This window comes from Canis lupus, chromosome 21 (genome assembly GCF_011100685.1).
Source record: "Canis lupus familiaris isolate Mischka breed German Shepherd chromosome 21, alternate assembly UU_Cfam_GSD_1.0, whole genome shotgun sequence".
In the NCBI taxonomy this organism is placed as follows: Eukaryota; Metazoa; Chordata; class Mammalia; order Carnivora; family Canidae; genus Canis; species Canis lupus.
The window spans coordinates 23,643,514-23,667,083 of NC_049242.1; the positions used below are offsets into that span (position 1 = coordinate 23,643,514).

Genomic DNA, 23,570 nt, shown 5'->3' on the forward strand with positions numbered 1-23,570 from the left:
AGTAGAATGAGAGTAGTAATCCCTATTGTTCCTCCATGGAGGAATCCCTGTTGTTCAGGATTGTTAGAGATTTAGAGGCCGTATGTACAAAGCTCCTGACCATAAGCCTGGTCTAACCCGGTGGGAACCCAGTAAATGACCACTGTTTACATCTTTCTCTTAGGTCCTTCACAACTAGCTGATTCTTTCTTTCTCCTTCCCTTGTAGAGGCATTTCATACATTTCCAACATTAAAGGAACTGGAGCTTGCATTTAATGGAATTAAAACAGTCTATGTGAAATATGGAGACTTTAAGTTCTTGGAAGTAAGTTGGAGGTAGGGAGTTTTTGGTGCCCACTTGTTTCCCTGTAAAGAATGGGTGTAGTAGAGGTTTCTACTGCTTATAACAGTTGGGAGGGAGTTCTCTGGGCGTTTAGAGTCAGACTCTTCTTCATAGCAGTCCTTTGTAGAGGCTGGCAGGGTTGGTGGTGGTAATGAGGGTAGTGGTCATGGCAGCGATGGCAAATAGGTGAGACTATATCATACCTGTGGCTATTGTGCGTGGTTCTGGAAAAGAAATGCCAAACACCATGCCAAAGGAGTCTGTGCAGAAAACTGACTTTAAACAGAGCATGGTAGGAAGGAGAGTTTGAGGGAAGATCTGGATCCAGTGAGGGTTGAGGAGCCTTGGAGGTTAAGTGCTAGGCACAGCAGGTTGGACCAGCTGAACTAGAGGCATTACAGACTGATACCAGAGACCCATCCTGGTCTAAATGAGCCAGATTGGCTCCAGTGGGCTCAGGTAAGGAGGCTAAAGGCCTAGTTTATTGAACCAAAGGTGACTGTGAAATAGGAATCCTATGAGTTCTAAAGCACACTCTTGACATTTATGCATCCATAGCTGTTCTCCAAACCCCAGATTCAAAAATACAGAAAAATTTGTTTGCATTCTTGCCTTTCTCCAAAACTAAGTTTCCTATAGTGATACATTTTCTATGCATGTTCTCATACTTGAAGTTAATCACCTCTTCAACTTCCATGAAAACTTTAGGGCCATTTTTCACAAAGTAACAAAGCTTTTGTCACTCCCTGAAAGTCACTGCCTACATGGAGATTAGAGTTGGAGCAAGGTATGGGGCTGGGCACCTGCCCAGGCTCATTCATTAAATAAAGGGACGCTTCTCCACATGTTGGCCTTATAGTACAAGTGTTTTCGATTCAAATCCCAGCAGAATGTCTGTGCGTCATAAGCCTTGGGTTGACCCCAGAGTTGATAAATTATTCAATCTGCCAATATCAAGGGCCAGCCACTCTTCACAAAAGCCTCACTTAAGTCTTGTCTGGGAGAGAGAGTCCTTTCACAAAAGTGAGTATTTCAGAGTTGATGCCCTTTGTATGCCAGAGTTTTAAAAAGTTTTAACTGCTTGGGATGGCAGCCTTTCTAAAACGGATGATATGTCCTTTTGTTCTTTTGCTTTACACTCTGTGGTTTCAAGTCATATTGAGGATAGAAGTGATTTACCATGATTTGGAACAGGAGTTGTGCTCAGACTTGTCCCAGAAGCAGAGCTCTTGAAAGTCCAATAAAGCAGAGAGAGTATAAATTGACAACTGGTGTAATTTTTTGCTATGTTAAAAAAAAAACATTGTTAGATTTTAGTATAAACAGTGGGAAACAGATCCCAGATGCTAGAGATAGAAGTAGCCATTTCTTTGACCTGCAGGCCTGGGAGCTTCTTATGAACTTCCTTTTTTTTTTTTTACTTTTTACTTTTTAAAAAAGTAGTTATTTGTATGTTGGTCACGCATTGTCATGCATTGTGTCAGGCATCTTGTCTTCCTCACCCCTACTATTTCAAATCCTTATTTTAAGTGCCAGTGGGCCCTGGGGAGGGGAATGACTATAGGCTCTGACACCACACCTGACAAGCATGGATCTACTAATTGATCATGATTGACTTTTCGATGCCCTACTTCTTTGATAGCTTCTGATGAAGATTATTTATCTGATAGACCCAGCCTTATCCAAGAGAATTTATTTACATAAGAGAGCAGACCAAAGTCAAGATGCCAAATATAAATGAGAAGAGGAAATCTCTTGGCTAATGATTTGTTTCTATCTCTGTGATTTATAAGGTCTCTCCAAGAAAAAGCATAAAACTGTCAAAAGTCCTAAATTTGCAGTTTATAGTAATGAATACTTTGATGTGTAATAAAGCTTGTTATGACTCAGCAGATGCAGTAGATTAGGAATCTTCTGTTCTTGTTTGCCAGAAAGGCTGCCATCCGAAGAGTAGAATTCTTCAGCAGTCAATTTAGAAAAACTTAACTTTGCTGTGATTTGATTTTCTTCATACCAGTCTGAAAAAGGCTCAGCTGGAGCCCTGCCCTGATAGTCAGGAGGCTTCATTTCTTGTCTTGGTTCTGCCACTATTTGGACATAGCTCCTTGGCCAAATCACTTCCCTTCTCTGGGACTTAAGTTTCCTCCTCTGTAAATTCTGGGCCAGCTGTGAAGTTCTGGGACCTGTGATTCTAAGACTATCCATTTCTTTGATCTGCTCGTAATTCTGTGGAAATTAAATTAGGACCCAACATTAAATAGCCAAACCAGCTAGGACAAAGGTCAGCAAACTTCTTCTGTAAAGTGAATGTATTAAGCTTTGTAGTCTGTGTGGTCATAACTAGTCACAACTGTTGTTAACTAATCAACTCTGCTGTTATAGAAAGAAAGCAGCCATAGATACTATGTAAACAAATGAACGTGGCTGTGTTCTAATAAAACTTTATGATGCTGAAATTTGAATTTCACATAATTTTCACACAATAATCTTCATTTAATCTTTTTTCAGCCATTTAAAAGTGTAAAAATTACTCTTAGCCCACAGGCCATACAAAACAGGCAGTAGGATGGATGTGGCAGAGAGGTGTTAGTTTACCAACTCCTGAGCTAGCATACTGATGTAACAGCTCAGTGTGGTTGGAATGGGAAGTAAAACACAGTAGAGTGTAGTGATAGATGAGCCTGGGTAGGTAGCAGAAGAAAGACTGTGGGAAGTATCCAATGGATGATAGGTATGGCTGCTGCACGAAGCATGAGTTGGAACAAAATGAGAGAGATATTAAGGAAATAGTATCCATAGGTCTTATTGACTATCCACATATGGGTATGAAGGAGAGGATTTTCCTGACCTTTACCTATGATTATCTGAGCCAGCTTTCCAGGTCTTCCTCCTTTTTTTTTTTTTTTAAAGATTTATTTATTTATGATAGAGAAAGAGAGAGAGGCAGAGACACAGGAGGAGGGAGAAGCAGGCTCCATGCCGGGAGCCTGATGTGGGACTCGATCCCGGGACCCCAGGATCGTGCCCTGGGCCAAAGGCAGGCGCTAAACTGCTGAGCCACCCAGGGATCCCTCCAGGTCTTCCTCCTTGAAGGCTTCTCTCTTTGCCCCTGCCAAGTGGAATCACCCCTTTTTGTGAACTCTCAAAACTTGGAATTTGCTGATGGCAGCATGAACTTAGCACCCCTTTGGTGCTTGGCCCTTTCACGGCCTACCCAGTCTTATCAAACCCTCTGTTATACCACAGATTCTAGTCATGCCCAAACTATTTGCAGTTCTTAGAACAAAGCAGGCTACCTCCTATCTCCTATCTCCTGGCTGCATTGCGTTTCTTTTTGCCTTTAACAGTTTGGTGAATACCAACTAGTCTCTGAGGACAACTCAAGCATCACCTGCTCTCTGAAGCCTGCTGAGCTCTGGTAGAGCTGCTTAATATTCCTTCCTTTGTGCTTCCTTTGATCTGTGTTCAGACCTCTATCCCAGCAGCATTGCTACTTAGTAGACACTAAAATATATGTATCTAGCTACCCAACTAGGTTGTGAGCCAGCAGAGGACAGACTGGCATAAAATAAGCCTTCAGCACATGGTCCTTGAATGAAGAGATGGTTATAAAGATGACAGCCAACATGAACTAAGTACTTACTATGTGGCAGACTCATGCTAAAGGTTTTACCTACATAATTTCTCATAAGAATTCCTTATTATTTCTATTTTATAGATAAGGAAGCTCGGGTCAAGTAATTTGCACAAATCACACATTTGGCTGGTATTTAAACTCAGGTCTACAGAACCCATCAATTGATTACTACAGTGGAGTCAGACCTAATCCAGTCCTCCTTTGGCAGTGACCTCCAGCCACTTGTTTATATGTCTGACTGACTGTGTAACACTGATAGTGGTGCCACGAATGGGGAAGGAGTCCCTTTGGTCAGTGCCACAGAATAAATCAAGATTTGCAGTGGGAGATGAAGCTAGAAAGTCGTCTGGGAACTGACTGTAGTAGGCCTTGAATGTTAACCCAGAGAGTCAAGAAGGCTTCAGGCTTATGAGCGATGGGGTTGCCTAGGTTAAAGGAAGAAGTAGTTAGCTCCCACCTCATGTATGAGTATCCTTGTCATTGTATAGTCCATCTGTTCTCCCATTTTTTATCTTTGTGCCCTAGTTCCTGGACCTTTCCTTCAACAGTCTGACTGCAGAGGCCATTTGTGATCTGGGGATTTTGCCACACCTCCGTGTCCTACTCCTCACGGGCAATGGGCTCACCTCCCTGCCACCCAATTTGGCTGTCACAGAACAGTAAGTTCTATATCCTAGGATCCATCCCATGTGCTCCTCATGAACCTTTGGGTCCAAGTGTGCCAGGAAATGGCCCCGAAGTGGCCCCTACAGCTCAGAAGTGCTGTAAAGATAGGCTGTGAGTGCTCAAAACAGGGACAATGCTGCCTGCTGAAGCTCGTAGGAAAGGCAGTCATGGGAACAGGGCCCCAAAGAATGATGAGGCTTCAGATGATGTCTTCACACTCTACTGTGCTATTAGGAGACACTCAGGTATCTAGCAAGTCACTTTCCTGGTCTCTGATTAGTCATTGGTAAATTGTGGATATTGTTCTTGCCAGACTATTCCCCTTCACAAACCTACTAAGCTTTATATATTCCCATGTTCCCATTTTGCACCTTTGTTTAAGCCATGCCTTCTGACCAGAATGTATGATAATGCCATATATGTATTACTTACTATGTGCTAGATGCTGTTCTCAGCACATTATACATATTAACTCATTTAATTCTTAAAATAGACCTATGAAGTATGTATCCTGTTACTATCCGTGTAGATGAGGAAATTGAGGCACAGATATGTTAAATAACTGCTGATAAGTGACTGAGCCAGAATTTAATGAAGTCCATCTGATTCCAGAGACCATGTTTATGACCATTCTCTTCTTTTATTTTTAAGATTTTATTCATGAGAGACAGACAGAGGGAGGCGGGGCAGCGACACAAGCAGAGGGAGAAGCAGGCTCCATGCAGGGAGCCTGATGTGGGACTTGATCCCAGGACTCCAGGATCACACCCTGGGCTGAAAGCAGGAGCTAAACTGCTGAGCCACCCAGGGCTCCCTTATCTTCTCTTCTATCTTCTCTTCTTCTCTTCTGCATGTATTCCAAGGGTCTGCTCAAATCCTCCTGTCCCTATCAGAAGCCTTCCCTGACTGCTTTATTTTTTTTTAATTTTTATTTATTTATTTATGATAGTCACACAGAGAGAGAGAGAGAGAGGCAGAGACACAGGCAGAGGGAGAAGCAGGCTCCATGCACCGGGAGCCCGATGTGGGATTCGATCCCGGGTCTCCAGGATCGCGCCCTGGGCCAAAGGCAGGCGCCAAACCGCTGCGCCACCCAGGGATCCCTCCCTGACTGCTTTAAACCATACTTCTTCCTCCCTTCTCTAAGCATCTGTTGAATTTAATGTTTTTTATCTTACTTTAGAACTTAATATATTCTATTGTGGCTTATGTCTCACAAATATGTATATATATGTGTAATAGATAGATAAATGGATGATATACCTACAGTCTCGTAAGCAGATTGTGAACACTATGAGGGCAGAGGCTGTGTCTTAGTCATCTTGGATTAGAAGCACCTAGATGAGGACCCAGTGCTTTTGCACATTGAGGTATTCAGTGGATGTTAACTAATTTAGAGATGGTGAAGGAGAAAGTCATGATGATGATGTTTGTTGTGACAATGATAGATGTGATGGAATTTATAGTGATGATAGAGGTTGGTTAGTTGCCCAAAGGATTTGGATAATAGTGATCATTATATTAGGGATTTCATTATGCTCTTTTTGTTTGCAAGTGACAGAAGTCAACTCAAACTAGCTTAACCAAAAAGGGAATTTATGGGGCACCTGGGTAGCTCAGTTGGCTGAGCGTCTGACTCTTGATTTTGGCCCGGATCAGGGTCTTGGGGTCATGAAATCAAGCCCTATATGGGGTCTGCTTAAGGATTCGCTTCTTCTCCCTCTGCCTCTCCCCCCACTTGTGTGTGCTGTCACTCTCTCTCTAAAATAAATAAATCTTTGAAAAATCAACACCCCCCAAAAGGGAATTTATTTGTTCATGTACCTGTAAAAGTCTAATAGAACTCTAGATTCACTTTGGCTGGATACAGGTACACAGGATGTTGTCAGGGCTCTGCATGTAATTCAGTGTGTTTCTTGAGTATGCACATAACCTTGGTCTTGTCTTTTCTCTTACTTGCTTTCTCAGGCACACATACACATCTTTTTTTTTCCCCCAGTGTTGGCTTCATCTTAGGCGACTTTCTCTATGACCAGATACATGTCAGTCAGGGTCTGGTCAGGAATATAAAACCCATGTGAAGTATTGCCAATTAAGGGAAGTTCATTGATTTTCATGGGGAGAGATAATAATTGGCATATTATTATGGAAAAATTTTTTTAAAATTTTATTTATTTATTCATGAGAGAGAGAGAGAGAGAGAGAGAGAGAAGCAGAGATATAGGCAGAGGGATAAGCAGGCTCACCTCAAGGAGCCTGATGTGGGACTCGATCCCGGCACTCCAGGATCTCGCCCTGGGCTGAAGGCAGGCGCCAAACTGCCGAGCCACCCAGGCATCCCTATTATGGAAAATTTCAAACACACATAGAAATAGAGTCAATGGCAAAATGAACTTCCAAGCACCCATCACCTAACAATTATTGCCTAACAGTTCTAAGGTCATAGCCAATCCTGTTTCATATATATCTTCACCACACCCAACCTTAAATTATTCTTAAGAAAAATCTCAGACATATCTAGCCATAAATGAATACAGGGATTTATGTAGTTTCATCTGTAAATAATCCAGTGTGTACCTCTAAAAGATAAAGACTCTTAAAAAATCATAATCAGAGGTCTCTGGGTGGCACAGATGGTTAAGTCTCTGCTTTCAGCTCAGAGCCCAACATCAGGCTCCTGGCTCAGTGGGTAGTCTGCTTCTCTCTCTCCCTCTGCTTTCCCCCCTGCTCGTTCTCTCTCTCTCTCTCTCTGAATCAAATGAATAAAATCTTTAAAAAAAAAAAGAAAAGAAGTCATAATCAGAGTACCTTTATTCCACCTAAATATTAGCAACAATAAATAGAGGGAATTGTTTCCATAGGCAGTGGAAGAGCTGCAAGAGCAAGGATGAAAGTTGATACCCAGAGATCAGAAGCCACCCACACTCCCTGGACTCAAGCCCACAAGCCTATTCCTGCTGTTGGGGTTTTTGAGAGGTTGTTGCTGTAGTTCTAGATCTGCTGCAGATGTGCTGCCTCAAACAGAGCTGGAACCTCTACCAGCATGGATGCCATTGCTACACTGCTGCTGTTACCAGCAAGCTGTCAGAAACCAAATGAGGGAGTTGCTTCTGCCCCTGTTCTGGCCTTCCAGGCTTACCAATCTCTCCCTTGGCAGTATCTCATTGGAAGCCAATTGGAAAGGTGGTCTGGGAAGTGTAGCTTAGGAGTAGCCTCAGCCCTTTATAATACATAGCAGAACACAGAGGAAAGGAGTAAAATTCAAGAACAAATAGGCAGATGACTGGTGCCACCCAACCCTTGGAAACCCAACATCTACTGTCCTCCTTCTCTCCATGTTTAATTTTCTTACAACACTAGCAACCACAGTGTGCTTTCATCTTACATGAAAGAACTTTTCCTCTTATGAAGATACTTTTCACCTTCTTCTATAAAGGGATGAGACACAGTTCCATCAGTCACCGTATCCATTTCTGGGTGATACTATTTTCTCTTCTAAAGCAATCACAGTGCTAAGTGGATGTTTTAGAACCTAAAAACTAAGTTGCAAAATCATTTATCACTAGCAATTTACATACACATAACAAGTAGGGAAGAAAATATACATATTTGCTGCAATAATTTTTTCTTAACTGGTCAGGAGGCCATACATAGTATGTATTTATGAATCCTTCTTCCACCACCTATTTAATGTTTCCTTCTCCTTTATCTAGCATCTTGGTTATTTGGGCTCTTTAACTGATGTGATATCCTAAATGTTCATTCCTGAAGGATTGGAGTTATTAATGCTTTTTTATTGGGATGCTGTAGTCTTCTATTAATGCTTTTTAAAATTATGGTAACATACTCATAACATAAAATTTACCATCTTAACCATTTTTTTAAAAAAAATTTTAAAGTAATCTCTATACCCAACATGGGGCTCAAACTCCTGTAAGGTCAAAGAGTCAGGTGTTCTACGGACTGAGCCAGCCAGGCACCCTCTGTCTTAGCCATTTTTAAATGTACAAATGGAATTTGTACATTTATTTTAAATGTACAGTGGAATTCATATAAATACATTCATATTATTGTCCTGCCATCACCACCATCTGTTTGCAGAACTCTTTTCATCTTGCAAAAAATCCATTAACTTTGACTAATGGACATGACACATCTAAGAAGAATACCTTATAATTCCCTGGATTCCAATCATATTTCTCTTTGCCCTCAAGGTATAACAGCAATCATACCTACTTTTGATAATCAGTATCCATCACCTAGCCAATATAGTAAGCTCCACTTTTTCTGCCTATTGGTTTAGTGGTTTGAGGGACCCAAGTGGCAAGTAGCAATTTCAATTTCTAGTTAAGAGAAACTATTCTTTGTGTTCCCTGTAAAATTATTCCTCCCGAAGTAACAAAGACCTCTACTTGCAGGAATGGAGGCAAAAATTCTGTAAGTGGATAATTGTAAGAGGATCTGTTCTCATTTCCTTCCATTAATTCCTAGATCCTATGTTCTGGTTATGAGAAAAACAGCATCAGTATTGGTTGCCAATTTATGTGACATCAGATCCTATAAGTAGTCAGAGCCCCTAACTTCACAGGGGGTAGTCTCTCCTAGCTGGTGCAATAAATAAGTTGTTAAAAAAAAACTATTTTACCTTTCTTATTAGATCAGCTACTTCTACGTGATAAGGTACATGATAACAAAAAGTGACTTCCATGTTTATGAGCTCATTATTGCACTTACCAAATGTGTTGCATGGTTAGAAGCAATGTTATGTGAGGTACCAGGATAAAGAATAAGACATTCTAGGGACACCTGGGTGGCTCAGCAGTTGGGCATCTGCCTTCGACCCAGTGCGTGATCCCAGAGTTCCGGGATCGAGGCCCACATCGGGCTCCCTGCATGGAGCCTGCTTCTCCCTCTGCCTGTGTCTCTGCCTCTCCCTCTCAGTCTGTCTCTCATGAATAAATAAATAAAATCTTTTTTTTTTTTTTTTTAGAAAAAAAGAATAAGACATTCTATAAGTCCCCAGATGGTGATGCTGGCAGAATATTGTGGTCAGGGAATGTAAATATCCAAAATACGTGTTTATTTTCTAAGCAAAAAAAAAAAAAAAAAAAAAAAATCACTGCTCCTCTCATGAAGGAAGGTGGTCTCTGTCTCTGTAGTCATCCTCCCACTAGATGGCTTGCTAATTCTTTCAGAAATGGTGCCATATTAGGGGCTCAGCATTGGCTTCTGCTATTGACAGTTTAGTTACTCAGCAGGGGTGGTAGCCAGGTCTGCTTTTGTGAAGGGATGTGTGCTAAGGCCATTTTGCAAGCACTAGGGTATACGAGGAGAGAGGCCAACTGACTTCATGGAATGGGTCATCTTGTCCACCTGATCACTGAGAGTCTTCTCTAAAGTAGATAGCCTTTGGGAAGCATTCACATGGGATGCAAGTCCTCATACTCTATCCATTCTGAGAGGTCCGTTCACATAATTTCCCCTTAGACTTCCCTGTCAGCAGTTTTACATTTTTTTTCTAAGCTTTGACCATTCAGCTAAGCCATCAGCCACTGCCCATGAATCAGCATAAACCAAGCAAATAGATAAATATTTTTTACCTATTGGGAGGGTTTCTCTTCCTCTGTCTTTCAGAGCCACCACCATGTAAGATTGTAATACTGTAATAGTCTATCTTTAGTATCAGCATATCATGCACAATCATTTGTAAACCCAGCTAGGGGGTTTTCTCCTATATCAGCTGCTCATAGAACCTTAGTTATGCGTTAACAGAGAGATAACAGTACAGCAGGAATAGGCATCATAGGAATCTAAGCCATAGTCGTTCATGCAATTTTTACAGACTTGCTTAGGTCAGATCTCACATACTTCTTTTGCTTGATGAGGGAATTCTGCACATTCAGTGCAGAATTCTGCACATGATGAGCCACTCGGGTCACATGGTCACTTAGTGTTCCTGTGATCAGATGTTCAGTCATTATCAATATGGGGTAGTAAGCTATTTTCAAAAGAAAAATAGTTATTGATAGTATACGGCAGAACTTTGGGGCGCCTGGGTGGCTTGATTGGTTAAGCATCTGACTTTAGCTCAGGTCATGATCTTGGGGTCCTGGAACCAAACCCTGCATCAGGCTCCCTGCACAGCAGAGAGTCTGCTTATTCCTCTCCCTCGGCCCCTCTTCCCACTCGTGCTCTCTCTCTCTCAAATAAATAAACAAAATCCTTTTTTAAAAAAGAATAGAGCATAACTTTGCTCAAAAATGATTCTGCAGAGGCATCAGGCAAGCTCAGTTGGAAGAGCATTCAGCTATTGATTTTGAGGTTGTGAATTCAAGTCCCATGTGGGATGTAGAAATTACATTTTTAAAAAATTTTTTTAAAAATTAAAAAAAAACTTTTAAAAATTCTGTAATAGGTGTCTGTAAAATGCTCTATTCATAGAGGGACCATGTAACTTATTCAACCAGGACAGATTTGAGAGGGAAAAGGAACACTACTAATTATTTTGGGATAACAGGTAAAAACTCAGACTGTCCATGAAAACCAGGATGTATGTTAACCCTGTACTACACAGCACACCTATTTGCCTTAGACATTTAGAGCACTCTTGGACCCACTGACTCATATTGCCCAATGCCACTTGCCAATGACATAAAGCCCAGAGAGCAACTTGCACTGCAGTTGGACCTATTGCAGAGCCTTGTCTTGCTCTGGGCCCCACACAAAACTGGCATCCTCATGGATGGATCAGAATATCACAAATGTTTTATAGCATTGTGTCCCAACTCCAAAGAGCTCAACAATGCTTTGTGCCTTCTTCTCAAGTAACAAGTGGTGCAAGGTGAAAGATTATGTCTTTCACATTGGAGGTATATCCTGACATGCTCCCAGATCAAGACATCAAGAAAATTAATCAAGGTGGTAGTTCCTTGAATTTTTGTGGGGTTTCCCCCCATCCTTTGACACCGTGCATCTTACTAAATCATCTAGAATATCTGCAACTTCCTGTCCATCAGGTCCAATCAACATGAGGTTCTGTGGAATACATAAACAGATAGGCAATAGATGTGTAACAGATTATGATAGGCTGAAAGAGTTGATGTGGCCCTGAGAGAAGAGGGCAAATATGTATTACTGTCCCTGCCAGGCAAAAGCAGACTGTTCCTGGCAGTTCTTGTACATTGGTAAAGAGAAACATTTGATAGGTCCTTAGCTGTATTCCCAAGTGCCAAGGGCTGTCTATGTTCATGCACAATAAGAAGAGTCCACATGTGGAGCAGCAGCTGAAATTGGAGTCACCACTTAATTAAGTCTACAGTAATCTCTAGTCATTCTTCATGATCTATCTTCTATACAAGCCAAATAAACAACTTAAACAGGAATATCATTAGACTCAATATCCTTTTACCTTTCTTGTCTTTAGTGATGGCAGTAATCTCTGTAGTTACCTCAGGGATGCAGAATAATTTTAGGCTTAGTGTTCTAGAAGTAAATTTCCTGGGACTTCAATTTGTTCCTTCCTTCTATAATATCCTTCACTTTGTTGGTCAGTAAACACATGTGGTTATTCTGTCAGTTGCTTAGTATGTCTATTCTAATTATACATTCAGGAACTGGGGAGATAACCATAAAATAGGTTGATGACATCACTGGGTTCACAGGCTAACTTTCCATTCTTCCATAATCCCCTACTTTGAGTGGTAGACCACCATGCCTTTCATATCCCCAAACATTAGCACCAATTCACAGATATTGTCTAATAATCCTTGAAAGGCCCAGTTTAAGACTGTCTGATAGCATTTTCTGCAATGTTGGCAATGTTCTGTATCTGCATTGTCCAATATGGCAGCCACTAGTCATATTCAGCACTTAATATGTGATCAGTGTGACTGAGGAACTGAATTTTTACTTTTATTTAAGTTTAATTTTTAAAATTTAAATGTAGAGGATCCCTGGGTGGCTTAGTGATTTTAGTGCCTGCCTTCGGCCCAGGGCACAATCCTGGAGTCCCGGAATCAAGTCCCACGTCAGGCTCCTTGCATGGAGCCTGCTTCTCCCTCTCTCACTCTGTATGTCTCTCATGAATGAATAAAATCTTTTTAAAAAATAAATAAAATGTAAATGTAAATGATCAGGAAACTGAGTAAGAGGCTGTGACTCTCCCTTTGAGCAACTTGAATCATTTTTTTTTCTCACCAGCTCTAGACTTTTTTTGATTGTATAGTTCATGCATAATTATTTGAAGCTAGACTTCAGTCTCTGCAAGGGACGTACTGTTTTTTTTTTTTTTTAAGATTTTATTTATTTATTCATAAGAGACACAGAGAGAGAGGCTAAGACATAGGTCAAGGGAAAAGCAGGCTCTTCACAGGGAGCCCGGCATGGGACTTGATCCCAGGACCCCGGGATCACGCCCTGAGCCGAAGGCCAGACTCTCAACCGCTGAGCCACCCAGGCATCCCAGTACGTACTATTTCTAGTTCACACTTCCTCCTAGTATTTAGTCCTTCAGTGCCCCAACTTAAAGGAGGGGTAGTTTATCAGGAATCCCCTTCTGTGGTGTACCCTGGACTCTTAATTTTTGGTTCCTAGACTACCAAGGTTGTTAGGATTTCTGCTCAGCATCTCAGCCTATCTGCCACTTCTGGAGTCAGCAGATAGCCCTAGGGGAAAAGAGACCCCAAGTGTTGTCCTCTTTGATTTCCTTCTTTTTCCAAATCTTAGCCCCCTAATTTCTCACAGCTTGTTAGTTCTCAGATGCCTTAAAGAAAATTGTTTTTAATATATGTATTTTGTCTGGATTTTCTAGTTCATACTCAGGGAAGAGTTGGCCCACAATATTTAGTCTGCAATACCATAAACCTTTCCATTTACTTTGGCCAGGTGCCTAGGGTCACTCAGTATGGAACCATTTTAAACTAAACTAAACTAGTTGGATATTCTCTGAACCACTATGATGATACAGATTTAGGCTACAATTTTGCAAGAGAACCGGTCTGCCCTCCCCCTTCCCTTCTTTTCATTCCAAGGCAGTTTTCCCCTAGCTGTGTGATGAGGGGCATGGGTTTAGTGCTAGTTCTCTCTCCTGAATATATATCTCTTTAGGATCCTGCGTTCGTTTAGAGCATCTCCAATTACATGCTGTTCCAGCATTATCAGCAAGTGTCTAAAAGGCAAACGTGGCTTCTTGTGTCTGCTTTCTGTCTCTGGATTTCTTGATTTTGGCATACTACCGCTTTACTATCTTCACATCTCTTTCATGTTTTTAAATGATGAATCTTTTTTCTTTTTAGGTTTTATTCATCTTATTAGTTGTTTTCAGTGGGAAGCCTTGTTGCATAAAATAAGGCAAGTCTCTACCACTAGGTATTTCTGTTTACTTATATGTAAGGTAGGGAGGATAAATGCACTTCTACTTACATCAGAGTATCAATTGAAATAATTGTGCTTTGAAAACTATGAAGCTCCAAACAAGTATTACTGTTATTTTCTTCTCACTTGTCTGTCCACATTCAAAATGCTCTGGATTCCTCTTCTTCTGCCAACCTTTTAAATGTTGACAGTCCCCAGTTGTCCACTCTCAACCCACTGTTTTTTTAATTTGTATAATCTTTCTTCATGGTTTCATCCCTTCCCAAGTCTTTTTTTATTTTTTTAAGATTTTATTTATTCATGAGAGACACAAAGAGAGAGGCAGAGACATAGGCAGAGGGAGAAGCAGGCTCCTGATAGGGAGCCTGATATGGGCTTCAATCCCAGCAGCCCAGGGTCATGACCTGAGCCAAAGGCAGTGCTCAACCACTGAGCCATCCAGGCATCCCTCCAAGTCTTCTTTATATCTCTACCTTACATTCATCTTCCGAGTTATGAGCGCATATATTTTATTCATCATACCAAAGTCATCACACATGTGGCCATGCCTGGATCTCCTTCCTTCTGTGTCCCTGGCCTCAGTGATGGGCACTGCTCTCTATCAGTTGTGCACTTGTCCCAGTGAGAAATATGGGCATCAGCCTGAATTCTTTCCTCCCTCACCCTGCACATCCATTCAGTCACCAGATGCTATGAATTGTGCTTCCTAAATGCTTCTCAAACGTGGCGATTTCTGCCCCCTCCTGTTTAATCTGGCTGCACAGCCCCTGCTACTTGGGATACTAAGTAAGGATACTAGCTAAGGACATGTCACATTTGGGATACTAAGTAAGGATACTAGCTAAGGACATATCACATTTTTCTTTTTCTTATCACCTCCTAACCCACCATCTTTACCATCAGCCAGAAGGATGTTTCTAAAAAGTACCTCTGATTCTATCACTGCCCTGCTTAAAGTCCTTCAGCAGCTTCCCGGCGTTCTAAAGATAAACTCCATTAACATTGATCACAAGGGTTTTTATGACCTGACTCTGCCTGCTTCTCCATCCTCCTTTCTCTTCACTTTTTTCCATTTCACCACAGACCTCATCTATTCTGAACTTTTGTGTCTCCATTTCTGGCTAGATCTCATGATTATCTTTGTCTGGGTAAGTTAGGGGGATCATATCTGACCTACTTGATCATCAGCCTGCCCCATTACTTGTTTGGATCGGCATCTGAATCTTTGAGTCTCCCATGAAGACTATTCCCTGTCCCTCTTGGACCGCACAGGTCTGCCCTCTCAGACTTGACTGGCATGGAGCAGAGGGGGATGGTTACCTTCTTTTTCCCAACCACTCTCTTCCTCAAAGTGGCCACCTAAAAGAGTGCCAACTTTATTAGTAGCCACATCATAAGTCTTCTTTTACAAAATTGAGTTGCGAGACTACATCTCCCTCATCCTGTGTTTGCATGGTAGGTTTTCTGTATCTTATCACAGAAGCTGATCTGACATTTTTTTTGATAGAGAATATTCATTTTGATTTTAATGAAAGATATACAGTAGAACAGTAAGAAAAATATAGTTTGCCAACAAATAAAAGACATTATTTTATTTTCACTGATCTGACATTTTAATGGACATTAGAGCTTGCTAAATTTCATTTGTTTTACTGCAGCTCTTTGCCCAGTCTTTTCAGCAATATTTTTAGCCTCATCCAGTCTTTCAATGTAAAATAAAAGAAACCCTCTTTCATCATGTAGATAGAGGGACTGACCAGGACCAGAGATGCTGAATACCAGCCACCAGTCACCTAGCAAGCCAAGCAGCAGCAGTAGCAGCAGCAGCCCCTAGGGCTGCTGATCTCCATTCCCAAGCTTCTTCTAATATGGCACACAGTATTCCCATTGCTGAATCCAATCCAATACTCTTAGCTTCTAAAAAAGTTAGTCAAACATATCATATTTTAAATGGCATTAATTCCTTTTGCTAAGAAAAGGTATAATAAAAATAACACCACTCTGAACAGCTAGTAACCTCAGCCTCTCCATACTAATAGACTCTTGCCACTTCAAAGTGCTCTTCTCCCAAAACTGCCATGGGAAGGACCCAGTGGGAGAGCCCGATGCTTTCCTCTGAAGCTTTGCCTCTTGTCCTCCTTACCCACCTGTTGACTGCCCCCCCATTTTAAGACCTCTATTTTAGAGACAAAATGAAGCTTTTATATTTTATAATTAGGGTGAAACTTAAAAGGCAAAACACTGTAACCAGTCAAAAGAGACAGGACAGAGCCAGCTTCTCCATTACGGGGTGTAAGAGGAATTTTTTGAAGTCTTATTTTTTAGTTGTTTTACATCTGATGGAAGTAAAAAAGAGATTAGTCAATTAATTATAAATTGACAGAGCTGCTGTGCATCCTCCTGTAATTGCTTTCAGGTAGAAATTAAAATTTTAGTACATGAAAGTTGGTCCTTTAGGAGAGGAAAAGAGTCATCTGTGACCTTCAAATACCATGAACAAAAAGCTTCTTTCCTTCTCTGTTGAGTGTGTTGAGTGTTTATTTGGGTGTATGGAGGGGAGACAGAGGGAGGAATGAAAACATGATTTGAGTCATCTAAACTTTGTGTACTTAAAAATAATTACCTAAGGGCACCCGGCTGGCTCAGTTGGTAGAGTGTGTGATTCTTTATCTTCAGGTTGTAGGTTCAAGCCCCATGTTAGGTATTAAGGTTACTTTAAAAAGCAAAATCTTAAAAAGAAAAAAAGGTTGAAAAAATAAAAAAGAATTACCCAGGTCTCACCCAGCTGGGGACATAAATGAGGCCACACCAAAAAAAAAAAAAAAAAAAAAAAAAAGTGAGGCCACATTAATGGTAGTATATAGAATGCCACCACTTCCTGCCCCACCTGAGTGTCTCAGGATCTCAGCCCATTAGATTACATTCTCAAATGTTTCTGGGACTCCTCAGAGAGTTGAAGATAGATAGATAGATAGATAGATAGATAGATAGATAGATAGATTATTATTTTTTAAGATTTTATTGATTTATTCACGAGAGACACAGAAAGGGAGAGAGGCAGAGACACAGGCAGAGGGAGGGAGGCTCCATGGAGGGAGCCCGATATGGGACTCTATCCCGGGATCGATCATGCCCTGGGCCAAAGGCAGGCGCCAAACTGCTGAGCCATCCAGGCATCCCCTGAGAGTTGGAGTTTTAAAAGAGTCTTCTCAGCCCCTTACTGATGTATGTATTTTATTAAGTCACTTTAGAGGAGAACCTCACTGGCCAGCCTACATTACCCAACATGGACCAAAGCTATGGTCTGTGCCAAGGGCTTTGTCTCTTGGTGCTCCCACAGTTACCAGTCATTGGTAATGTAGCATACCAAGTAACCTGACTTGACCCAAAATTTAGCAATATTCCTCAACTTGGTCATGCCTCGTTCACTCTGGTATTTTCCATGAGCATTACTAATGCCCCCCCATCCTGCCCCAACCCAGTCTCACTAAGACCATCTGTAAACATGAGCAACCTTTCTCCATACAGAAGACTGATGTATGAGTGGGATTTGGGGAAGGGGTCATTCGGGGAGGGAATTACCTTCTGGTCCCTCTCTTCAGGGATGCTTCAGGGGCACTTGAGAAGTTCCCAAGCTGGTTATGCTCTTGATTGATTCCCTATCCTCCATCTCCATTCCTATTCCCATTCCTACTTCCTGAAGTGGTAGGGTTTGTCTCCTGCCCTTACTCATTATCCAGGATCCTTGCACTCACAGGGAAGCATCTGTAACATCACTGACAAGGAGGAGGTACATCTTGAGGTTCCCAGCGCTGGAAACACTGATGCTGGATGACAACAAGCTCTCCAGCCCCAATTGCTTTGCCAGCCTGGCTGGGCTCAGAAGGTAAAACCACAGTCCTGTCTCTACAGGGTGCCCTGCTAACCCGAGCCTGGCCCACATACTTGAGTGTTGCTCTGGAATCCAAAAGACCTGGGTTTAAGTCGCAGCTCTACCACTTATCTCTGCTGTGTGGCTATAGGTAATTCACTTCTCCCCTCTGAGCTTTAGCTCAGCCATAAAAATGGACTATCAGTAGGACATTTCTGATCAATTGACTGGATTAAAAGTGACAAGAGAAAGAGAGTAAAAGGAGATATTACCAGAGATAGGGTCCTGACCCCTGAGAAAGGAGACAGAAAAGAAAAATTGGAATCAGATAAGGTTAACTGCTAAATTCTACTTATTTGATTGAAATTATGAAAATGCTGGCATTTAAAAGGTTAAGCTTTAGATCCCTGGAAAATTTACTTTGGATTCAGCTACCATTTACTGAATACTACTTTGTGTCAGGCCATTTATATTGTGTTATTAGTCTTTACAGGATTGAAAGGTTAATGAATATTATCCCCATTTTAGAGATAGGGATATTGAGGCCCAGAGAGAGGTAAGTCACTGGCTCAAGGTCACACCAGAAGAGTAAGTGTCCAAGTCTGAGTCCATTTCTTTCCCTAAAGTTGCTTGGTAAATGCCCCTGAGGTATCATTATTGCTGTGATTCTGTATTCATTTTCCTTAATTGAAGACTGAAGAAGTTAAGCCTGGACCAAAACAGGATTTTCCGGATCCCATACCTACAGCAATTTCAGCTTCGTGATGGGTCAGGGGACTGGGTTGGAGGCAAGGGGAATCCCCACAAAGAGCCCCAATCCATGCGGCAGCCCAAATCGTGCATATTTGAGGCCTCAGATGAGCAACCAGATTATACTGTACTGCCCATGAAGAAGGATGTTGACCGGACAGGTGAGTGATGCCCCTTGTTCCAGAGACTCTAGCCCCATGGTGGGAATAAACTTCTAACAGTTTATTCTAAAGTCCATGGCTCCCTGAGGAGCTGCTGAGCTTAAGCTGCTCTGCCTGGGAAGGTGGAGGTCTCCCATGAATTACTTCACTGACTTCCTAACTGATTCTCTGTTAAGATGATTTTAAAATCCAATTAAAAGTAGATTTTTTTGGGCAGCCCAGGTGGCTCAGCGGTTTAGCGCCGCCTTCAACCCAGGGTGTGATCCTGGAGACCCGGGATCAAGTCCTGCATCAGGCTCCCTACATGGCTGCCTGTGTCTTTGCTTCTCTCTGTGTCTCTTATAAATAAATAGATAAAATCTTTAAAAAAAAAAAAAAAGAAAAAAGAAAAGTAGATTTTTAGGGATGCCTGCGTGGCTCAGCAGTTGGGTGGCTGCCTTTGGCTCAGGTTGTGATCCCAAGGTCTGGGATCAAGTCCCACATTGGGCTTCTGCGAAGAGCCTGCTTCTCCCTCTGCCTATGTCTCTGCCTCTCTCTCTTTATCTCTCGTGAATAAATAAATAAATCTTTTTTTTAAGTAGATTATTAAAATCTCAAATAACAAGAAACTCAGAAGTAAGACTTCCCAGAGATGGCTAATTCTGGGATGCATTTGGTGTTCTCAAGGGATTCAGGTTCTTTCCATCCCTTTTTCTGCCATCGTTGTCCTTATAGGCTGGTTCCCATAGAGATCTCAAGATCACTACCATGGTGCCAAGAATCACATCCAAATGGCAATATTAGAGGCAGAAAAATCTCTTGAATACACGAGCATATTTCTGGATTATATATTCTGCTTTAGTGATCTGCTTATCTATTACTGTGCCAGTATCATAGTGGGTTTTTTCAATATTTATTTTAAATTGAGAAATAACCAACATAAAGTAAAAATATAGAAATATTGTGTAGAGCTTGAATTTTTACATATATACAGCCTTTTAACCACTACCCATATTACAATATAGAACATTTGCAGCATCCCATGTGGTATCCTCCTAATCAGTACCTCCTCCAAGAATAATCACCACTCAGACTTCTATCACCAATGATAGGTTTTACCTGATTTGAAATTTATGAATATGGAATTATACAGCATGTGCTCTTTTGTGTCTGATTTATTTCACTCAAAATTATGTCTGTCAGACTCATTCATATTGTTGCATATTTTGGTAGTTCACTATTTTTCATTTCTCTTATGTATTCCAAGTTATTTACCCTTTTTATTATTGATAGACATTTTGGTTATTTTTAGTTTGAGGCTATTATAGATAAAGCTACTATTAATATTCTTTTACATTTTTGGTGGACTTAAACAGTCATTTCTATTGGGTGTATACCCAGGAATTGCTGCATCATAGAGTATAAAAGTACATTTAACATTAGCAAAAACTGCCAAGTATTTTTCCAGTGCAGTTGTACCGATTTTCAGCCCCATATTAATTTAAGAGATTTTATTTCCAGATGTTCCATATCCTCATAAACACTTGGTAATGTCAGTCTTTTTAATTCTACCTGTTTTGGGTAGGTATGCAGTGGTTTCTCATTGTGGTTTTAATTTTCATTTAAGTGGCTAATGATCTTGAGTACCTTTCATATGTTTATTGGTCACTTTGGTTTTTTTTAATATTTTTAAATTTATTTATTCATAGAGACACAGAAAGAGAGAGAGGCAGAGACACAGGCAGAGGGAGAAGCGGGCTCCATGCAGGGAGCCTGACGTGGGACTCAATCCCTGGTCTCCAAAATCACACCCCTGGCCGCAGGCGGCGCTAAACCACTGCACCACTGGGGCTGCCATTATTGGTCACTTTGATATCTCTTTTGAAAGTGCCTATTCAAGTCTTTTTTCCCTGTATTTAAATTGAGTTATATGTCCTTTTCTTGTTGATTTGTTTGGATTCTTTATATGTGCTCAGTACAAGTCCTTTGTAGATCTATATATTACAAAAATCTTTTTGAAGTCTATAGCTTGCTTTCTCATGTTCTCAATAATGAATTTTGATGAATAAAAGTTCTCAATTTTAATGAAGTTCATTTCAATCTTTTATGGTTAGTGCTTTTTATTTCCTATTCAAGAATTTTTTGTCTACCTCAAACCACTAAGATATTTTCCTATATTTTCTTCTGTAAGCTTGATTATTTCAGTTTTTACATTTTGATCTATGGTCTTTCTAGAAGTTTTGTATATGATGTGAAGTAGAATCAAAGTTTACTTTTTTATATGGATATCTTACTGACTCAACACTACTTGTTGAAAAGACTATATCCTTTTCCCCACTGAGTTGTAAGAGAGGTATTATGGTAAGATAGGGTCTGTATGTGTCTAAATTACTGTAGCTTTAGGGGTGCTTGGGTAGTTGGTTGAGCATCCGACTCTAAGCTCTACATGGGGCTCTGTGCTGGGCATGGAGCCTGCTTGAGGTTCTATCTTTCCCTCCCTCTGCGCCTTCCCTCACCCTGCTCATTCTCCTTTCTAAAAAAAATAAAAATTAAAAAAAATAAAATAAAATTACTGTAGCTTTATAACACATTTTGAGAACTGATAGTGAAGTTCTCCAGCTGTGTTGTTCTTAAAAATTATTATAGCTGGGACGCCTGCATGGCTCAGTGGTTGAGCATCTGCCTTCCGCTCAGGGTGTGATCCCAGGATCCAGGGATTGAGTCCCACATTCGGCTCCCTGAGTTGAGCCTGCTTCTCCTCCCTCTGCTTATGTCTCTTTGCCCTCTCTCTCTGTGTCTTATGAATAAATAAAATCTTTTTTAAAAATTAGCTATTATAAAGCCTTTGCATTTGTGTATAAATTTTAGAATCAGCTTGTCAATTTCCACACAAAATCTTGCTGGGATTTTGGTTAGAATTGTATTGATCAGGGGCATGTGGGTGGCTCAGTCAGGTGTCCAGCTCTTGATTTTGGCTCAGGTCATTTTCTCAGGGTTGTGAGATTGGGCTCTGTGCTGGGTGTGGAGCCTGTTTCAGATTCTCTTTCTCCCTTGCCCTCTGCCTCTCCTCCCCTCCTCTGCTACTCTCTCTCTCTCTAAAAAAATAAAAATAAAAGAATTGTATTGATCCTATAGACCAATTTAGAGAGAATTGACATCTTTACAATATTGAGTTTTCTAATGCATTAAAACAATATATTCCACCATGTTTTAGGTCATTTAAAAATTGTTCTCATCAGGGCTTTGTAGTCTTCAGTGGTGAAGTCTTACATATCTTTCATTAGATTTATTCTTAAGTATTTGGCCTTTTTCAGTGCTATTGTCAATGATTTCTGCTTGTTTGTTGCTAGTACATAGAAACTTTGAACTTGTATCCAGTAACCTTTCTAACCTGATCATAGGGAGAGGAAGGATATACGTTCAGGTAGAGTATACCGTGGCTCATCTTTCTAGACATGGGGGCTGTCTCCCTAGGGAGTTACTTTTTAGCAGCCACACTTGCAACCATGGCCCATCTTCTTTCTAACTTCTACTTTGTTCCTTGTCCCATCCTCCAATCCTTTCTAGACACTTGTCATAGGAGAAGCTATTTGGGTCATGTGATGCTCCATCCCTATTCTTGTTTACTTCATTTTCATGTAACTTATATCAGTATAATATCATTAACATGTGGAAGGGGTCCCATTAGCCAAGGCAAAAGTGACTAGTGCCTACGCAGGATCCAGTTCAAGAAGATGCTTTGATTTATGGTTGAACTCAGATGTTTATTGGCTCATCTCATCCCAGTGGTGCCAAGAATGAAATCACTCCACAGCCTCTTCCTTACTACTGTGCTGCTGGTTATTCTTAGTATCTCTCCTGAATTCACTGTCTTAATACGTTCTATTTCTACTAACATAGCAAAGGTTATTTTCAAGTCCTTTGGCAGAATATCTTTTATATACATTTCTCTCTTCTAAGACAGTTGGTTTGCTTCTGATCAATACTGTCTGCCTGCACAAAAGAGCTGGCATGTTGCAAAGTCAGAAGGAAGGTCAATGTGGCTGAAATAGAGTAGGGTGGCCTGAGATAAGATTGGAGACGTAGGCAGGAGTCAGATCAGCAAGATCAGGCCTCAGAGGCCTGGCCATGGAGTTATGTTTTTTTTGTGTTTTCTTTTTTTTTTTTTAAGATTTTATTTATTCATGAGAGACAGAAAGAGAGAGAGAGAGAGAGAAACACAGGCAGAGGGAGAAGCAGGCTCCATGCAGGGAGCCCGATGTGGGACTCAATCCCAGGAATCAGGAATCTGGGATCACGCTCTGAGCCAAAGTCAAACACTCAACCACTGAGCCACCCAGGCGTCCCCTGGCGAAGGAGTTTTTATTTTATTCTAAGTGCAATTCACTACCTGATAAGTACCACAGCGAACTCCCCTTCCCAGTTAGCTTCAGAGAGGAGGACCAATGAGATCCCCTCTAGAGTCACCCTCCTGTACACAGTGGCCGGGAAACCCAGATGCCAGCTTCTCTGGAGGCAGTCAGTGCTCTCACCAACCTTTGTTTTGTTTCTCTTTTGTTTCAGAGGTTGTATTCTCATCTTACCCTGGATTTTCAACCTCAGAGGTAGGAACTGCCTATTTTATATTTGTGTCCTTGAGTTAGAATATTAATTTTAAAAAACAGAAGTAAGCTACTGAAGCCATGAAAGGCATTTATATATATCACACTGAAAAAGCACGTTCATTGAACAGGTATATACCGAGTAGTAATGGTTGCTGCCTTAAGTGATCAAGCTGGCATGGAAGTGAGGCTGCAACCAAGACAAAGCCT

At 41.0% G+C, this 23,570-nt stretch overlaps 1 protein-coding gene across 4 annotated transcripts in view; it reads left to right on the forward strand.

The window, feature by feature from the left end:
• Positions 1–23,570, forward strand: part of XRRA1 (X-ray radiation resistance associated 1) — a 63,475-nt gene that overhangs the window by 18,427 nt on the left and 21,478 nt on the right. For 3 of the 4 annotated variants that reach the window (XM_038568623.1, XM_038568624.1, XM_038568622.1), the window contains exons 7-11: positions 208–305; positions 4,486–4,619; positions 17,756–17,884; positions 18,563–18,780; positions 23,323–23,363. In XM_038568623.1, coding sequence (XP_038424551.1) covers positions 208–305; positions 4,486–4,619; positions 17,756–17,884; positions 18,563–18,780; positions 23,323–23,363 — 620 coding nt within the window. Of the gene's footprint in view, positions 1–207; positions 306–4,485; positions 4,620–17,755; positions 17,885–18,562; positions 18,781–23,322; positions 23,364–23,570 lie in introns of those variants that run through there. The other variant, XM_038568625.1, reaches the window with a different exon arrangement.